Source organism: Ailuropoda melanoleuca, chromosome 1 (assembly GCF_002007445.2).
Source record: "Ailuropoda melanoleuca isolate Jingjing chromosome 1, ASM200744v2, whole genome shotgun sequence".
NCBI classification, from domain to species: Eukaryota; Metazoa; Chordata; class Mammalia; order Carnivora; family Ursidae; genus Ailuropoda; species Ailuropoda melanoleuca.
Genome location: NC_048218.1, coordinates 198,658,241 through 198,676,377, shown reverse-complemented (window position 1 = coordinate 198,676,377; position 18,137 = coordinate 198,658,241). Strand labels below are relative to the sequence as shown.

The 18,137-nt window shown below is 46.4% G+C and overlaps 1 protein-coding gene across 4 annotated transcripts in view; it reads right to left on the bottom strand.

The window, feature by feature from the left end:
* The window catches only part of TBXAS1 (thromboxane A synthase 1), a 161,545-nt gene that overhangs the window by 63,414 nt on the left and 79,994 nt on the right, over window positions 1-18,137 (bottom strand). For all 4 annotated transcript variants that reach the window (XM_002914194.4, XM_034637958.1, XM_034637962.1 and 1 more), the window contains one exon: window positions 8,621-8,737. In XM_002914194.4, the coding sequence (XP_002914240.1) occupies window positions 8,621-8,737 (117 nt within the window). The remainder of the gene's footprint in view (window positions 1-8,620; window positions 8,738-18,137) is intronic.

Sequence of the window (18,137 nt, the reverse complement as noted above, 5' to 3'; positions counted from 1 at the left end):
TCTATTCTTGAGAATGTTCCATGGGCATTAGAATAGAATGAGTATTCTTTGGTTCTGGGGTGTAGTGTTCTATATATATCTATGAGGTCCAACTCGTCAAGTATGGCATTCAAAGCCCTTGTTTCTTTTGTCGATTTTTTGCATGGGTGGTCTGTCTATATCTGATGGTGGAGTGTTGAGGTCCCCTACTATTAACGTATTTTTATCTATATGTTTCTTTATTCTGGTTAAGAGTTGGCTTGTGTATCTTGCTGCTCCCCTGTTGGGGGCATATATATTTATAATTGTCATATCCATTTGTTGGATACAACCTTTAAGAATAATATAGTGCCCTTCTGTGTCTCTAACTATAGTCTTTAGTTTAAAATCCAATCTGTCTGATATGAGAATTGCTACCCCAGCTTTCTTTTGAGGTCCATTGGCGTGAAAGATGGTATTCCATCCCTTTACTTTCAGTCTGAATGTGTCTTTAGGTTCAAAATGAGTCTCTTGTAGACAGCAAATGGATTGGGTCATGTCTTTTTATCCAATCTGCAACCCTGTGGCATTTTATGGGAGCATTTAGGCCATTTACATTGAGACTGAGCAGCTGTCCTTTTCTGCTTCTGAAGTGTCTGTTGCAATGATCTAGGGGAAGTCTCGCATCCTGCAGGCTGAATGTCTCAAACCCCTTTCCTTACTCCCTCACTTTCAAGTACTTAATAGCTCCTTGCCCTCCAGTGAAGCTCGCACCAAACCCTCCCCCTGGCACAGAACTCTCTGTGCCTCAACCTACTTTTCCAGTTTTCTCTAACTAATCCCTTACATGTACCCTGTGTTCCAGCCAATTTGTACTCCTCTATTCCCTGAACACATCCTGTACTTTTTGTCCAGATGCCTTTGTTCCTGTAGCTCATTCCGCTTGCAATGTACCTTTTCCCTCTGTCAAAGCTCAGTAAAATCTTCAGGACTCACTTCCCATGCTATCTCCTGCCTGCCCCCCAAAGTGGCTTCTGATGCTCGAAAGGGGACGTGAACTCTGTCACCGTTTTCCACTACTCGGTAATAATGTAGGATTTATGCACTTTGTTGCCCTTCTACATTATAAACCCCTTAAAGACAGGAACTAATAAGTCTTCATTGAATTTTATGAATTTAATGTTTCATTCTATTTGGCACTCTTAGACCTGTGGGCAATGTTGTTTTGGAACTGATGTCAGAGCGAGATTTTCTGAATAAATAAGGGTCAGCTAATGGGAATGGGAGATGGTATTTAAACATACTGTTGACTTTAAAAATAATAAAAAATAATAATACCTTAAAGTGCTTTAAACTGGTAGCTAACAAATGTAAAATTAATACCAGTTAACAAAGCTTATTACCTCCTCCTGCCACCCAGATATTAAAAACATCCATGGCTTATTTTGATGCAGAATTTTCTGCTGATAAGTATCAGCTCTAGCCATCTAGGTGAGTAATCAAGTGTCATTTCTAATAAGTCAGTGGTTCCTGTCAAGAGTTGTGACCAATTAGAACTCACCCCAATGAGGAGGTGGCTGGTGGTGTTGCTGACAACAGCCAAGCTGGGAGGCAGAGTGAGATGCTCGTTTAGATTTCACCAGTGGCAAGTCAGAGTGACATTATGATTCTGGCAAAGGAAAGCCAAATTATAACCCAGGATGGGGTGCCTGTGATGAGGAGTATGTTTTCTTTTAAATGCAAATGGAAAAGGAACATTTTAACCAGAATTTAAACAGTCCATCATTATACCGATTTTAATTAGGAGATTAGGTGTCAGTGGAATACAACTGTGTCGAAGGATAATGGTCTCTTGCTGCTAGATAAATACCCAGACATTCTGGAAAATGGGCAACTGGTCAGGCAGAGACAATGTATTTTTGGACTCTGAAGTATTTATTACCACAGCCACACTTGGTTGTAATGACTTTCATTTTTATTGTTTGGAAGGATTAAGAAATGAAAGCAAGTATTAAAAATAGACTGCTGGAGGCTCACTCAGCCGAGAGAGCGCCGCTTGCTGCAACATTATTGGGAGAGTGGGTTCTGTTCTAGAAGCCCTCGTGCACGATCGTCTGAAGAGTGTACAGTGAAAATTTAAAGGCCAAGCCAAACCGTGATAAAGACTGTAATCCTGCGAAGACTTCTGCACTGAAATGATCACAGCTATGCATTTACTCATAAGCTGGCTATATCAACTTAAATTTTTTAAAATTGTAGTCATTCTGGAGTAATATGTCTTCTCCAAGGCAGGAAAGGCCTAGAGGGGATAATAACCACATCTGCCTCCTCCTTTAAGATTCATACATTATTGACTGTGCCTTCCTGACAGGAAACATCTGGATGAAAGTGAAAAATTAGGCAGAGCGCTGGATCCTTGGCGACTGTGAGAGATACCAGCCTTCCCTGTCAGTCTGGCTTTTCTTTAACTGAGTCCGATGCACAGAGATACGAGTGGCTCGTTTACTGTTGAGTGACACACCCAGCCAGGCTCAGGCTCTTCTGCCTGAAGCTTCCAGCTCTCCCATATCTGCTCAGTGGGTTACCATCAGCTTAGTGATGTGGGGGAATGAGGAAATACCCAGTCCTTCCACAGTGCTTTGAGGACTGAGAAGACACGAGCCACCATATTGGGTAGGATCCATGATCCATCCAGTTTGGAGCCTGGTCTCTGCTACAGACACTTAAAAATGGCATTCCCCATGGACTTTACCACCAAAGTCACAGTGCCCCATGGCCTCATTTCTCCCAGTAGCTGGCTTTGACATTAACGACCTGTGTTTTCACCTGCTAAAAACTTACTTGAGCCCAGAACAAACAAGGTGAAACAGATTTCTTCACAGACTCTGCCAACCCATTACTATGCTAAGGTACGTAGCAAATCTCTCAGAAGATGGCTGTTGGCGGCGCCTGGGTGGCTCAGTCAGTTACGTGTCTGACTTTAGCTCAGGTCCTGGTCTCAGGGTCCTAGGGTCGAGCCCCACATCCAGCTCCCTACTCAGCAGGGAGTCTGCTTCTCCCTCTCCCTCTCCCTCTGCCCCTCCTCCTGCTTGTGCTCTCTCTCAAATAAATAAATAAAATTTAAAAAATATGGTTGACAATGTTTTATGGAATTGTATGACCATAGGCCCTTTTCAGTCCTCAATGATTTTAAATCCTTTTCCTTGGTAGTAATTCATAGCTTGAAAGGTCATTATCAAGCATAGTTTTGATGCTTTTTTCTTAAACGTATTATTTTATTCTTGGTTACACTGGAAGTTAGCTGCCACTTTTGTACTGACTTACACAATCTTAGGAGAGTCTTAGAAACTTATTCTAATTGACTTAATATTTGTAAAAATAGAAGAGCTTAGAGGAATTTACAAATGTGTAGATTTCATGGTATGCTCCCGCTTTCAGATGAATGATAAAATTTAAAAATAAAATTAGTGCTAACCTGGGTCCCCAGGGAATCCCCATTATTTATTCAGAGAAGAATTAATTTAGCTCCAGTTTTGTTTCCTAAGATTAAATCTATTTACTTTCTGACCCATAATAAAGTTTTACACAACCCCAGGGTTACTCATTAATAGTCTTTGGTAGAGAACCTAGCATAAGACTCCAAAAATCTCAATAAATCTACTGGTTGCCCTTTTTAAAAAAATTAATCTTCAACTGGGCAAATATTCCCTAATAAAAAAAAATCCATTGTTTTCCCAGCAGTGCTCAGCAATCCTGTGATATAAACCTCAATAGCTTGCCTGTCATGGGACTGATTTCGGTGGCCTCTTTTTCTGGAATCAGGAATGCAGCAACCAAATTTTCATCAGTACTTTCTTTATCTTTCTATGTTATCCCTAACCTGAAGCCAAAAACCAGTTTTATTTTAAATGAAAAATACGGCTTTGCGATTTAATGCTGATTTTAAAGTAACTTTCAAGCATTGCTGACCAAGGCTGCCTGATATGCACATGGATAAAGATGGTACCTTCTCGGCCCTTTGAATATTAATGACCCTTCCAGACCCAGGTAGGAGAGGGCATAGACGGCCAAGGTGCTAACGGAAACAGGCTGCAGAATTCCAAGGGAAAACAAATCTTTATTTCAAGAATAAATTCTGAAGTTTGATAAGAGAAGTCCCCAAGCCGCTTATGAATTCAGCAAGGAATGGAGATATTGATATTGCAGAGCTCTCTCGAGGTAAATGGACTCAGGTGTCCATAATCAACTGGAGAGCAGGCTCGGGTCTGTTGTCCAAGCTTCTCTTGTCGTCTCTGCCTCCGCCGCCCCGTGTCCCTGTGTGCCTCACTCTCCTATGTCTCTGGGACCTGCTTTTTCTATTTCAGCATGTTTGAGAAAGCCAACGATGTGCCTCATCCCCTTATTTAACTTTTCCTTGATAAAATTATTCCCTTTTATTTTTCTTTTATCTTAGTCTTAACATATATTCTTCAGTAGAAAGCTTCCTGGCTCTTTGATTCTCTATCCATCCAGCCAGCCATCCAGCCATCCAGCCAGCAAATCACTACTGAGTGCATGTTATGTGCCTATTGCTATGCAGTTAATGGTAGAGAAAAGAGGAGTAGAGTAAATGGGCTTTTAGCTGGCAGTAATGCTACAGAGAAAAATAGAGCAGGGAAGGGGGGACAGGGTTCTGGGGCTCAGCTCCTACAAGTCTGGGGAAGCCTGGGGTCTTTGATGGTCAGGTGAGGGACCAAGAGGAAGACTCACACCAATGCTTTCCACTCTGGCTCTTATCAGAATTATGGCAGGGACCTTGTAAAACATACAGGTTCTCAGTCCCCCGTAGAAGTTCCCATTCTGTACGTCCCAGAATTGTGTGTTTTAACAAGGATTCTAGGTGATTCTGGTGTAGCCCTTGGTCACACAGGGTTTGAGAACCAGTGACTTAGGGAGCAAAGGCCAATGGGAGGTTAAAGACCAAAGAAGCATCCAGAAACCTAGGGGGTCACTTAGGCTGGGGGAGGAGGTAGTCAGGGGCACTAAGTCTGGCACCCTGCCCTCCCTTCCTCCTCCCCTCCACCCATCTTCCACAGGATAGCAACTACCCCCTTGTCATAACCTCCCTCCTGTCTACACTCTGGTGTGGAGTGACGCTCCATGCTCAGAGTCCCAAACCTCGCTCTTTAGATTCTAAGGGAAGCTGCCTGTGGAATGAGGAAAACTCTTTTCTCTCCCAAGATTGTTTAGCTTCCAAGACTAATGTCTCAATAGGCCTTGAGAAATCCTGATGTGCGTGTAGGTCAAAACTGAACACCGACCTCCTTGTTCCGGAAGGCATCTCCGCCTCCTTCTGAAGCAACATACCCCCTGATTCAGTGCAGGAAGGAAGAGCCCAGGGACACTATTTGTAGAGCACAACGCACAGAGACATTGCTTTTATGTTTGAAAATATTATCTCTGCCCCATAGGTTTTTGTGCTGGTGTCCCTTCCTACCTAAATAGCATTTAACACCTTCGGCTGCTCCTTCCTCCTTGATATACATTTCCCTTCCACACTCTCCTGGGCTTCTATGGCAGGCCACTCTTCCTGAGTCTTACTCCTAGGTGTCTCCTACGCCCCTCACTTGAATATGCGTCTCGCCACCACCCTCTTCTCTTCCTATACTGCACGCACTGTGGGCGTGACCTCGCCTGTGTCTGCGTTTTTGGGGACCGTCTTTCCCGCCCTTCTCTCTTGAGCTCCTGGTCTGCAGTCAACTACTTCCTGATGCATCTATTTAGATGCCCCCCCCCCGCAAGAACCTCAGACTCCAGGAGTCTAAATGCTCCAGAGGTGGGGAGAAAGGTGACTGTTGTTGCCCTTGGAATGACATCCTTTCTAATGGAAACCCAAGAACTTAAATTCAACTATATTGAGTGGAAAGATTTTCAATAGAGTTGAGTTTACAGGTAGTCTATGTTAAGTAATTGGGCAGAACTAAAGCAAAACCCAGGGAATCTAGTCTATGAAATTTCTCCCCACCTCCCTTCCCCCTCCCCTACTCCCTCTGCCTCCCTCCCTGCCATCTTTGACCTCCCCCTTTCCCCTAGGTAACTTAGTGCAATAAACCACTTGGAGGAACTCTGTTTTCTGCAACGATGGATCCTAGGAGCACTGAATTTGTTTCAGAAACCACGTTCTATCAGTTTCAGGAGTATACCCTATAAAGTGCTGAAGAAATCTAGACCTTGGAAAAAGATCCGGATTTATTATTTTTTTTTCAAAGAAACATAGTTCAAATCTGTTGAGAAAACTTTTTTCCCTTTCTTGCTTACTTTAAAAAAAAATCAGCTACCCCCATCCGTTTCTTTTTAATAAGGGATGAGATCCTGCGTCTGCAACGCTGCCCACAAGTCACTGTTCACTCATGAGTGAAGAAATTTGACGCGACATGCTTGAACTAGTGATGTCAACCCTCAGTTTACCTACTTCTCTTCCCCTCCCCTCCTTCTGGTTACCTCAACATTTTTGTGACTACATGTAATAAAGGTGCCACTCCCCCCGCCTTGTTTGGGTGGTCAACCTACTGCTTTGCAATTTTTAAAGAAGCAGGCCCTTCCTTGAAACAGACCCTCACCTGAAATCTCGTATGTATCACAGCAGAGCGTGGCACAGGGCCCGTTGCTCCAGCTGAGACCGCCCTGCCTTGCGTTTCCCTGGGGGGAACTTACCCAGCGCTGGCTTTACGTGAGCATCACCTGGGGAGCTGCAAAACCTCGCAGACCCGGGCTGCATTCCAAACCAGACCGATTTAATCAGAACTTCGAGATGTGGGACCCAGACAGCCTTGGTTTTCAAAGCTCCCAGGTGATTCCCATGTGAACCTGCGGCTGAGGAGGGCTGTGTCTCCTGCTCCCCGCGCCCGCCTGGGTCAGACTGGGGCCTGGAGGAGGGAACAGAGCTTGCGTGGGCAGCCCTTCTAGGATCTGGGTCCATCCTGGCGCTGCCGTGTCCCCTTCTGGAGGAAGTATTAGCAGGCCCACATGACCGGATGGTGGAGCTGCGTTTCTCCAAGGGCTTTATGGTAAGAAAGGAGAAATGTGTACTTCCTCTGTGTGAAATGTGTTTCCATACCCCAGTCGGTTCCAAACTTAGGCAGAAAAGACAGAAGTGTTGCTTCTGATCCCCCTAGGTTTCCACAGAGGCTCCGTTTGCAACCCTTTCCTTCCCCCGCCCTCCAGATAGCCCCTGGGACGGTCCTAAGGAGCCCTAGAACAATGTTCGAAAATCACATGTAGGTAAGAGAAGTGGGCCATCGGAGTGGAGAACCATGTTTTGGACCTGGGTTTGGATGCTGGCTGTGCTGCTTACAAGCTGTGTGACATGGAGCGCGTTACTTAATCTCTCTGTGCCTCAGTTTCCTTATCTGTGCAATGAGGGTGATCCTAATAGTAGTGGCCTCACAGGGATGTGGCGGAGATTAAGTGTGGGGAGACAGGAAGGCCTGGGTGTGGTGCCTGGCACAGATAAGGGCTTGGGGGGTTTCAGCTGGAGCTATAAACTCAGCTTACCTGCTGCCCTCACTGAACATGGGCAGGATCACTGGTTTCTGAGTGCATTTTATTGGATGGGATTAGTTATGAAGTATGGGACCTCTCTTATCCTGGGGGACTTCAGAGGATTTGTAGGAATTCAACAGGACTGTATGGGTGAGCATCTTGAGTTTAAGAGTAGCTTCCATTTATTGAATTGAAGACAGACCGCTCTGAGCCCAGGCTTTCTGGAACAGCTAGACATGGTGGATGGTTCTGGAAGGACGCTTGCTCTGGACTTGCTCAGGTACTTGGGACTCTGAGTCAGTCCCTGACCACTTCACATCAGAAGGGCTCAAGTGCTCGGTCCCCCAAATTCTTGTAGAATTCAGGCCACACACCGAAGCCAGACCAGCAATTGGTAAAGATCAAGTGTGAGAGAACTTGGCCGAGAGGCAGGACAGACCACCGGAAGCAAAGGGCGGGTCTCTGGGTGGGGGAAAGAGGGAGCACAGGGTTTTATAGAGCCGGCAGCATGTTGTGTTCCTGTCCCACTGACTTGTCTTCCGAGGTTAACCTGGGCCTGCCTGTGTGCCTAGAGTTCACTCCAGCCCCGCCATCCACGGCCCTCTCCTCCCTACTCCAGCTAGTTCACAGCTCACCTCGTTTCAAGCTGTTCTCTGGTTGCTCACTATGTAAAAGGCCCTTCTCTGTTCAGAGGCCTCCACATCACTGGGAGTTTATTAGAAACACAAAATCTCAGCAGCACCCTCCCCCCGGCTCCGCTCCCCCGACTTGCTGAATTAGAATCTGCATTTTAACAAGATTCCCTGGGCCATCCATCAGACACAGGAGGATGAGAGGCATGGCATGGCTCAGGTTTTCTCCTGGGTGGCCCCAAAGTGCCTGGGGTAGAGTCTTGGGACCTCGCAGGAGGGCCAGACATGCTTGTTGACTCACAGTTGCTCTCCAATGTGAGAGCCTGGGGAAGTGGAACCCACCCCAATACACTACCCGGGCCTTTGTGTGTCCGAGGGAGGTTTGAAGGCCCCTGTGGGCAGGACATTTTAATGTGCCACATGGACAAGGGATGCCACAGGAACCCGCTCTCCATCACTATTTGGAGAGAAGAACTGTAAGAGGTGAGTTTGCGTTCCCTGGGTCTTACCTCATTCAGCTTTTCAGGACTGAAAGCTGACGTCAGGACACTTCTGACCTCTTCCCATCTCCTGTCGCGTAAAAACAGGATGCTGTCCATTACTGGTTTGGACTCCAAACCTGACACCTGAGAGGAACAAGCAGAGGATTAGGACACGAGGGAGGGAGCCAAAGCCCCCTTGGTGACAATACAGGTCTACGGCAAACACTCTGGGTCAAGTCCACCAACGACCCACAGACAGGAGATTTCTCTTGCAAGGATAGGGAGGAAGCATGGAAAGGCTCACAGATCATGATCCAAAGATGCAGGGCTGAGGGCCCGGGGGCCACAGATGGGTAGACTTGGCTGACCCAGTTCCACCCTTTACAAAGTAAGTCAGCGGCTTCCATGCGTCCTGCAGTCCCTCTGCAGAGGGAGGGTTCCCTGAGGACCAAACAGCAGGCTCCTTGGAGATGGGCTTGTCTTTCCTGGGGTCAAGTTTCATGTCTGAACTTGGTGGCAAGGCATTTTGTGTGGCTGCATTGGTTATGTTGGGCCAGGAGGTGACAGACTTGTGTTTCTGGATCTTTGGGGACATGCATGGGCGAGGGGCTGGAGAGAACATGGGGAGCGTGGCAGTAGGGACAGGGAAAAACAAGGGAATCTTTCAGAAGCTTGTCCCAACAGAGCTGCTTCTAAGAGAACTCCTGTCACTGTGTTTCTGGACTCTTCTATTCATTCGTTTTTCTCATTCAGCAAACATTTGTTGGGTCTCATGTGCAAGGAGTTGGCTACACAGTGTTGAATAAAGAAGGCGTTTCAGTGCCCCTCAAGGAGCTGACAGTCTCTTGGGGATGCAGACAGGAAGCCTCTACACTAACAAATACGGGTGTTATAAGAGAGAAATAGAGCCAGGTGAGAGAATGATAGGCCTAACGGCCAGGAAGGCCTCTCTGAGGGGAGCTGTTCAAGCTGAGTCTGAAAGCATGCAAACACGAGGTCTCCTCACCCTTCTTCCCAGACCGTTCTGTTCCATCTTGAAACCAGCTACTCCTACCAGGTCATCAAAACGGATTCCCCCAGCTGGTCGGAGTGCCCCCAGACCCAGGGCTGCGGGGTACAGGAAGGCTGGGGTATTGGAAGACCAAGCACTCTTTGGCACCTCATGTGATGGACACTTTTGCTATTTCTTTTCACTGTTTTATAGTTGAAATATGAAGCCAGACATCATAATTCAAAAGCCTGGTAAAAACTCGTGTTTAGAGGAAAATTATAATTTTCAGATAAAATATGAACATTCAAAATAAGCTATAAAACGTAACTGCAAAGTATCTAGGGGGAATTTAATTATATAGTAGAACGAAGCTGCTGAGATATTTTTCTGCAGAGAAATCCCTTTCCCTATTTAGAATGAAATTCTTTAGGAGTGCCATGGTCACTGTACAGAATCGTACTTTCATGGAATTTTGGGACCACAACCCGTTTGTTTGGGTTCCAGAGTCAAAGGAGGAAACGGTACATTATGTAAATTGACATATTGGCAAACACCCAGTCCTGGGCCTCACTACATGTAACAAAACATTTCACTCCAAGAAGAGCTGAGTGGTGGTTTCTGGGGCTCTGAAGGAACAGAATATAGTAGAGATAAGAGTCATGGTTGATTGGATCTTGCATCTGTCCTTCAGACCTAAGGATTGGTCAGACCTAAGGATTGGATCCATGAGATTTTTTTGACCTTGCACCCAGAGGACAAATCTAATCTTCCACATAATATGTCAGCATTGTCCTCAAATATCTCCCTCATCTGCCTGCCATGCTAATGCTCTCCTCTCAGCCTACAGCTACCATTAGAATTCTCCACTTTGTGATGGGAAATTTTGGGGCATTGGTTAGAGTCATGTTTTCGTTTCTAGAGATGACGCTGTAAGAGGGAGAGCAGCTGGATCGGTCACTTCAGAAGAGCAGTGGGATGGTGAAGGGACAGTTTGACAGATTGTGGAATGTGTAGCTGGAAGGAGAAGATTTGGAAGTTCAGAGAGTGGAACGTAGGATGCACTGTAAAAATACTTAATGAATGCATATTATGTGGAAGAGGAAATTCAGGTTGTTTCGGTGACCCTGAGGGGTGGAAGTGGGTTCCATTGTGGAAACTATGGGGAAAATTCCAGCTTATCTAAAGGAGAACTTCTGAGCAGTCAAAAGTCAGAATTGCTCCAAGAAAAATAACCTGCTTTGAGTGATGAGTCCCTGTCGCTGGTGACTGTAATCCATTTTGGGGAAATTCTACACAAGAGCCTTGAGCATCGAGGGGGGATTGGTCTAAATGACCCTTAAAAACTCTTCCAGCCCCGAGGCTTCATCTCCAGGGGACCGCTGCAGGCTTGTTTGTCTGCACATATATAGTGTTCAATTGTGGCAAAATACTAAGTTCAATTGTGGCATCTCTAAGTTCACAGTTTTGTAGCATTCAGTATATTCACACCGGGCAAACGTCCCCACCCTCTATCCACAGAACGCTTCCCATCTTGCACAACTGAAATTCTGTGCCTATGGAACACTAGCTCCCCCTCCCCCAGCCCTGTTTCCACATAGTAATGGACTCGATTTACTGAGTGATACCTTGAGAGCTTTGTCCAGAGGGAATGAGGTACAGGACTTGGAGGATTGAAACAGGAAGGGACCACAAACCTCAGGAAGGAAGATCCAGAGAAACAGGACTTTCTAGACTCCTGTCTGTCCGCCCAGCCCTGTCTCCTGAGTCTCAGCGCAGCCCCCCACCCCCAATCACTCCTCAACCAGAGGGTATCCAGACTACAGGCCATAACCAGCCATGAAATCAAGGTAGTGGATGGCAAACAGCTTTTAAAAAAATAAAAGCTAAGGGAAACGAGGAATAGAACAGAGTAGAAGATACTCTGAGGAGCATTTCACAAAGCAAGAATAAGTATTTTGTTTTCAAGATAGGGGTGTGTGTGTGTAAGAGAGCATGTGAGAGAGAGTATATGTGAGTGTGTGTCTGAGCGGGTGTGTATGTACTCGTGTAATGATGCGAAATGTGTTTTTTATTGTAGGCCACAGTCAAAAAATTTCGAGAAGCTTACTCTAACCCAAACCCCCAAATTAGGAGTCATCCCCCCTTCCTAAACTAAAATCCTGTCACAGAGTTATCAAGCTGTGAACGTTTATTGAGCACCTACTATGTGCCAGTTGCAATGCTAGCACTGAAACTATCAAGACAAAGAATGGAATCCTTGCCCTCAAAGGAGCTCACAGTTGGCTTGGAGGGTGGGAATGGGGTGGTTTGCAACCAGTATATGTTGATCTTACAGCTAACCAAGGGCTTTTCACATCATTTCATTCATCTTGGGGTAATTCTCCAGGAATTTGGAAAACACTGCCTTGGCAAGCAGCAATGGTTCAGTGGTGGCCTCGTGGCTCTCCAGCTAAGTTTCCCTTGGACAGTTGAATGTGTTTGTCTTTTCAATTAAGATCTCTTAAAATAGAGTCTAGCTTATTATTAGACCAGGTAAGCATAAGCTTTAAACCTTGAAGAATCACGGCATCCAAAGGCATGAGTTATTAAAGAAAACCACCACCTCGGCATTCTGTGTTCCCATGAAGGGACCACCGTGCATTGGGGGTTGAGCGTGGGCCAGACCTGTGGTTCTCAACTGGCCTGAGAGAGCCACATGAGAACCACCAACTCTTTCCAGAAAATGCTGCAGCATCCATGCAGTGCATGTTTGCATCACTGAGCAAGTGTGTAATGATGAAAAATGTGTAAGAGGCCTCATAGAATATGAAGCTGGAGCCAAAAAAAAAAAAAAAAAAAGGTTTCTTGTGTCCTGGCCCCTGCAACAACGGTGACTTAAGATGTGTGTGATCTCTGTGAAGCCTTGGCAGGGCAGGCAACCATTCTCCAACAGCCACACAGAGCTGCAGGTAAACAGAGTGAGGCACTTCTGAAGACTCCAAGATACGGGTGTAGATCGTTGGTCATGAGGCCAGTGCTGCCAGCCTGTTCAGTAAAGTATGTCAAGTAGGCTGCAGAAATGGGACTATCAAAGTAGGCCACGATCACAAGATGCTGGCTCACTGCTGCAAACTTCCGAATTCTCACACAACCTCGCACAGACGAGGAAAATCCAGGGTACCACTGTCTCTCCTCACCTGCATCCGTGAAACTCCTGGTGGCCCCTTATTGTATGAATCAACAAAAGCTCTAGAATTCTCTCACCTGGCTAAGCCCAAATTCTATACCTGAAAACATGTTACTTTCAACGTACAATAATTGCTGTCTGGCTGTACAAAGATTTCAACCAAACAGGGCTTATATTTGTTGCTTTGATGAAGCATACGTGTTCTGTACCCCCTGGACAGTTTTCATCCATTCACTCTTGGCCAGTAGAAAATGATCCTAAGGACCCACTTTGGTCCCTCACTCTGCCTTCCACTGGGACTAGTCAAGGGGGCTGGGTTAGGGGGCGTAACCCAGATAGAGCTCCATCTGCCAACTCTTCATCAGCTGGTGAAAGGAAGGGGACCTCTTCTAATTTGGACAAAGCCCTGATAGGGGCTCTGGTGGCCCTGACTGATACAGCATTCCTAGCATTTTATCTGCCGAAGGGGAGGAAACCACAGGTTTGGAACTGTGCTTTTGTGAGCCCCGTGCCCCACAGCGTGGGCTCTTCCTGACTGGGGAAGGAGGCCCAGGGGGCTTGTTAAGTCTTCTGAGGAATACCTTCAAAAGCTCTCAGCAGTTTCTTGCCAGAAGCAGTGTTAAGGAGGGACAGGTATTCCGGATATAGCGCCTGTCGTGCTTGGCTGGGAGGAGAAATTCTCCTGGTGGGCCCAAAGAGGGACCCTTGTATCCAAAGCTCAAAATGGCTCTCTGGGATGCTGGTGGGATGCCATGGTTTACCCACTGTCACTGACTGCCCCCTGCACTGCAAACCAAACACACCTGGTTGTTAGCTCCTCTGACACTCATACTTGACACAAGAGGAAAGAGGCTCAGAGAAGTTGAAGGACTGGTCCATGTCACTCAGCTCATAAAAGGCAGCAAATCCAGAATCTTATTTCATTTCATTAAATTTAAGCCATGCGCCTTTCACCATACTACCAGGCCATGGCTTATAGAAGGTGAGGGAGAATGGGAAGAAACAGGGTGTTATTAAAAGAGATTGGGGCAGGGGAGGAGCATGAGAGTCAGGACTCATGAGCACAGTGACTTGACTTCATGAGATGTTCAAGAATACAACCACTGAGACACCAGAATCGCTTCTTATTTACTGTTCTCTCCCCCAGATTCTAGATCTTAATCTCCTGGCTTACACACTTATTTCTACTTCTGCCACCACAAGTTAAAGAAAGAAAGGAGGTATAGATACAAGAACAAGATTCTACTTCTCTCCTTTTGAAAAATGTAAAGACAGCGTCCTGTCGAAGCAGGGGTCCAGTAAGACATGAAATATGAAATCACTTTCAGCAGGATTTTGAAGTTTTAAAAAGTTCTGCAAGGCACTGAGAGAAGAGCATTTGAGCATTGAAATCAATACCACTTAGCACTGTTCCTGCCTTCCTCAGGCTTCATGATGCACTCAGTGCCTTGAAAAATGTTAGCGTTCACACTTAACCAAGTTGAAAACGTGAAGCTAAGTGTATTTCACAGATCAAATGCAGTTCCCTGGGCCTGGCTTTTTCAGGACCAGCTACGTTCAGACCTGAGAAAAGCAGGTGAAAGGGGAGGCCTACAGGGGGCAGGCATTCCATCCTGGGTGTCGCCTGGGGACTTCCCATGGGCAGCCCATCCCAGGATGAGATGCTCCCAGCTGAGGCTGGAGGGTTTCCGGTGCATAGCACAGTGTGTCGTAGAAGACAAGGTGTCCTGGCTCAAAATAGGGCTCAGGCAAATGAGGTTGCACACATCTGTTTCTAGCTTTGGGCGGTCTGGTTTTTAAGTATGAACTCTGCCTTGCTCAGAGCTGTGGACCTGTCATGGACACTGACCCTTCTCAAGAAAGACAAAGCTACTAAGTGAAATAAGTCAGTCAGAGAAAGACAAATACCATATGATTTTAGTCATATGTGGAAGTTAAGAAACAAACGATCATAGGGAGAAAAAGAGGCAAACCAAGAAACAGACTCTTAACTACAGAGAACAATCTGATGGTTATCAGAGAAGAGGCAGGTGGGGGCAATGGTGGAAATAGGTGATGGGGATTAAGGAGTGTACTTGTATTGTAGGGCACCTAGGTGGCTCAGTCGGTTGGGTGTCTGACTCTTGATTTGGTCTCAGGTCATGGTCTTGGGGCAGTGGGATTGAGCCCCGTGTCGGGCTCTGCACTCAGAGGGGAGTCTGCTTCTCTCTGTCTCAGTCCGTCCATCCTCCCCCCATCAGCATGTACTCTCTCTAAAATAAATAAATAAATCTTAAAAAAAAAAGTACACCCATGATGAGCACCAGGTGTTGTATGGAAGTGTTGAATCACGAAATTGTACACCTGAGACTAATATTAACATCATACGTTAACTAACTGGGATTTAAATAAAAACTTAAACCCACAGAACTGAAAATAGTGCTCAAGGTTTGACTGAGGTGATGTGAGCTTCCCTAAGTCATGCACAAAGACCATTCTCACAGCGTAAATCTTACTGCTCACATTTGAAAACCTGAATGTTTTCATTTACTCAACATTTTATTTAAGGGAAAGGGGATCAGAAATTCTAGAGGAGCAAGTTTCCAAAAGCTGTCAGCAGAGAGGTACCAGTTGCAGGTGTAATGGCATTTTATGGCAAACCCACAGAGCCCCCCCTCCCACCTCCCCACCCCCGCCTCCGTGGACACAGCAGGCAGGTCCCTGGGCCCCAGCACAGGTGGCCCGCTCCCCCTGGAGCCCTGGCGAGCTTTCCGTGCTGATAGCTCTGTAACGAGCCCACATGCTTCTATTCTTCTCTGGAACAGGGTGCTGCGGCAGATGCAGGGGGTAATAAGGTTTTCAGTGACTCATTTGCCTCAGAACTTTCGTAATCTTTGCCAGCACCCAAAGCTTGTGGTTTCACAGGGAAACCAATGATTCCCACGTGCATGTGGGGAGAGGCAGCAGCTGGGGCAACCCAGGCCCTTGGCTCCTTATGGTTTTGGATAAAACCACTCACCAAATCCGTTACGTGGCTGTAGGTGCGACTCTCGTGAGTCAGTGGTGTGGCTGGACCTGTGCCTGGACGGGAGACCCCGCTGTGTTGCCTGTGAGGACCTAAGGGCTAGAACACACCCCCCCCACACACACACACAACTACCACCACCTCCCACCTCCACTCCACATTCAAGCGGCAGAACTGGGGATGAGCAGGCCACATGCTCCATGCTGTCATTTTGGACCAGAACATAGAGCTCCTGGCATCAGTTTAGTGATTGACCGCACTGTCTCCATGCCCCCATCCAAGTACACCAATCTAACACGGACCACCGACCGCCCTACCTCTTCTCAACGTTCCCACAGCTTCCCTGACTCCAGGCCCTGCAGGGAGGCCACGAATAAGTCCCACTGCTGGTTATGACCATTTCTGTGGAGTCATGTGGGCCCAGCTCCAGTTTCCACAGATACGTAAAAAAAAAAAGCTGCTCCTGTGGCTTCATTGAGTACCCGATAGCAAAGGGGAGCCAATTAAAAATATCTAAATAAAAAAACCCAGGTCCTGAGGTGTTGGGACAACTGAGGTTCTAGAAATGCTGAGAAGATTGATTTGGGTTTAACGGTGGAGTGTGGTTGCAGCCCCACGAAGGTACTTCAGGAAGTGCTGAAGGCAGTGATAGCGGCCCACGGAGTCCATCTGGAGAAGGGGCAAGACGCAGCCGGGACACCACGCGGAAGTGAGGGCCTCAAGAAATGCGAGTGGCAAAGCGAGACACCAGAACTGCCACCCTGGGTCTGACTCACAGTCTCTTCAGCCCAGGCTTCTCGAGGTGGAAAAATTACTTCACTCAACAAGTTTGAATTCAAATATTTACTCCATACGGATGCGTGTCAGCGAGTTCCCTGTGGTGTCACTCCACCTCTGGCCGCTATGCTCCATCAGTCCTTCATGGGATGCTTACAGCTCACAGCAAATTCTAGAGCCAAACCCAGCTTCCCATATCACAGTCATTCTCCACCAGGCTGTTCTGGGACACGCGTAAGTCAAGCCCGGATTTGTGAGCAGAGACGGGCTCTCACAGTCGAAAAATGAAACCATGCGTTATTTAAGTTCCTTCTCACTTAATGTATCAAACTAATATGCTGAGGTATTTTCTGTATCACAGGGGACCATTTGGTGGAAGCTTGCATGGAGTAAGCGTTTAATGTTTACTGAATGAATGTATAATAAAGCTGAATTGCTGAACACTTAAGTAAACATGGCTTATTAGAGGGAAGGCAGCATGGTGTCAGTATGAAGAAAGCACGCCTCACTAATCTCCTTGAGTTCTTTGAGCAGATAAATAAGCATATGGATAAGAGGGAACCACAGAACCCGATTTAATTTGACTTTCAAAAACCTGTGAGAAAATCCCACTCTAAAGATGGTTTTTAAAAAATTGAGTCACTAAGGATTGTTTTGTCATGAATATGGAATTGGCTTAAAGACCATAAACAAAGCTAAAGATAAATGAATACATTCCCAGATGGAAAACTATAAACATTGGGGTTTCCTAGAGATCTCATCTTTGATGGGTCTTTTTACATGTTTATGAATGGTCTAGAAGAGGAAGGGTGTATCGAATCTCAAGGTTCAGGGAGAGGAGAATGGTTCTTCTGGGGAGGATGTTAAGTTAATGGAGATTCAGTTCGGTTTGAACAAGAATATATTATGTACTGAATAGTCATCGTGTGTTTGGGCCATAAGGTATTCAAAAGACATAGACCCTGAAGGAGCTAATAATCAAGTTAGCATGAAAGCCAAACCTTCATTTAACTGTAAATAGCAGAAGGCACCATGGGGTCAGTGATGATGTGGTGTACGTGACAAATGCCGTGAGGGTTCAGACAAGGGGAAAGGTAAATGTGGATTGAAGTAGGGAAGGCTTCTTGGAGGAGTCAGCATTTGAGGAGAGCCTTGAGGAGTAGCTAGGGTTGAGTGGCTATAGAAAGAATGGAGGGTCTTCATTAGCTGTTGACAGCAGCTAATGCACGTGGAGTGCTTGTCTTGCCTGCATAGAAGGTGGGGCTTGTCTGCATGATCTCATTTAGCCTTACAGCAGCCCAGTGAGGTCGGTCAGATGCTCCTTTTACAAAGGAGGAATGAGAGGCTTGAAGAGGGTAAATGATCTCCTCCAGCTCACATGGCTAGTAAATGCGAGACCCACTGTTACCCTGCCTCCAGTTCTAGCGATGTGGCAGCATGAGCAAAGGCACAGGGGCACGACTCTCTAGAGCAGGTTACAGAGAGAACGGAGGGGTCGGTCCAGCTGGAGTGAGAGCCTGTCTTGGGAAGGTTGGAGCATATATAATGGATCTAAATGACAAAGACCCTTCAGTCTTGTCTAGGGAGTTTGACCTTTATTCCGAGG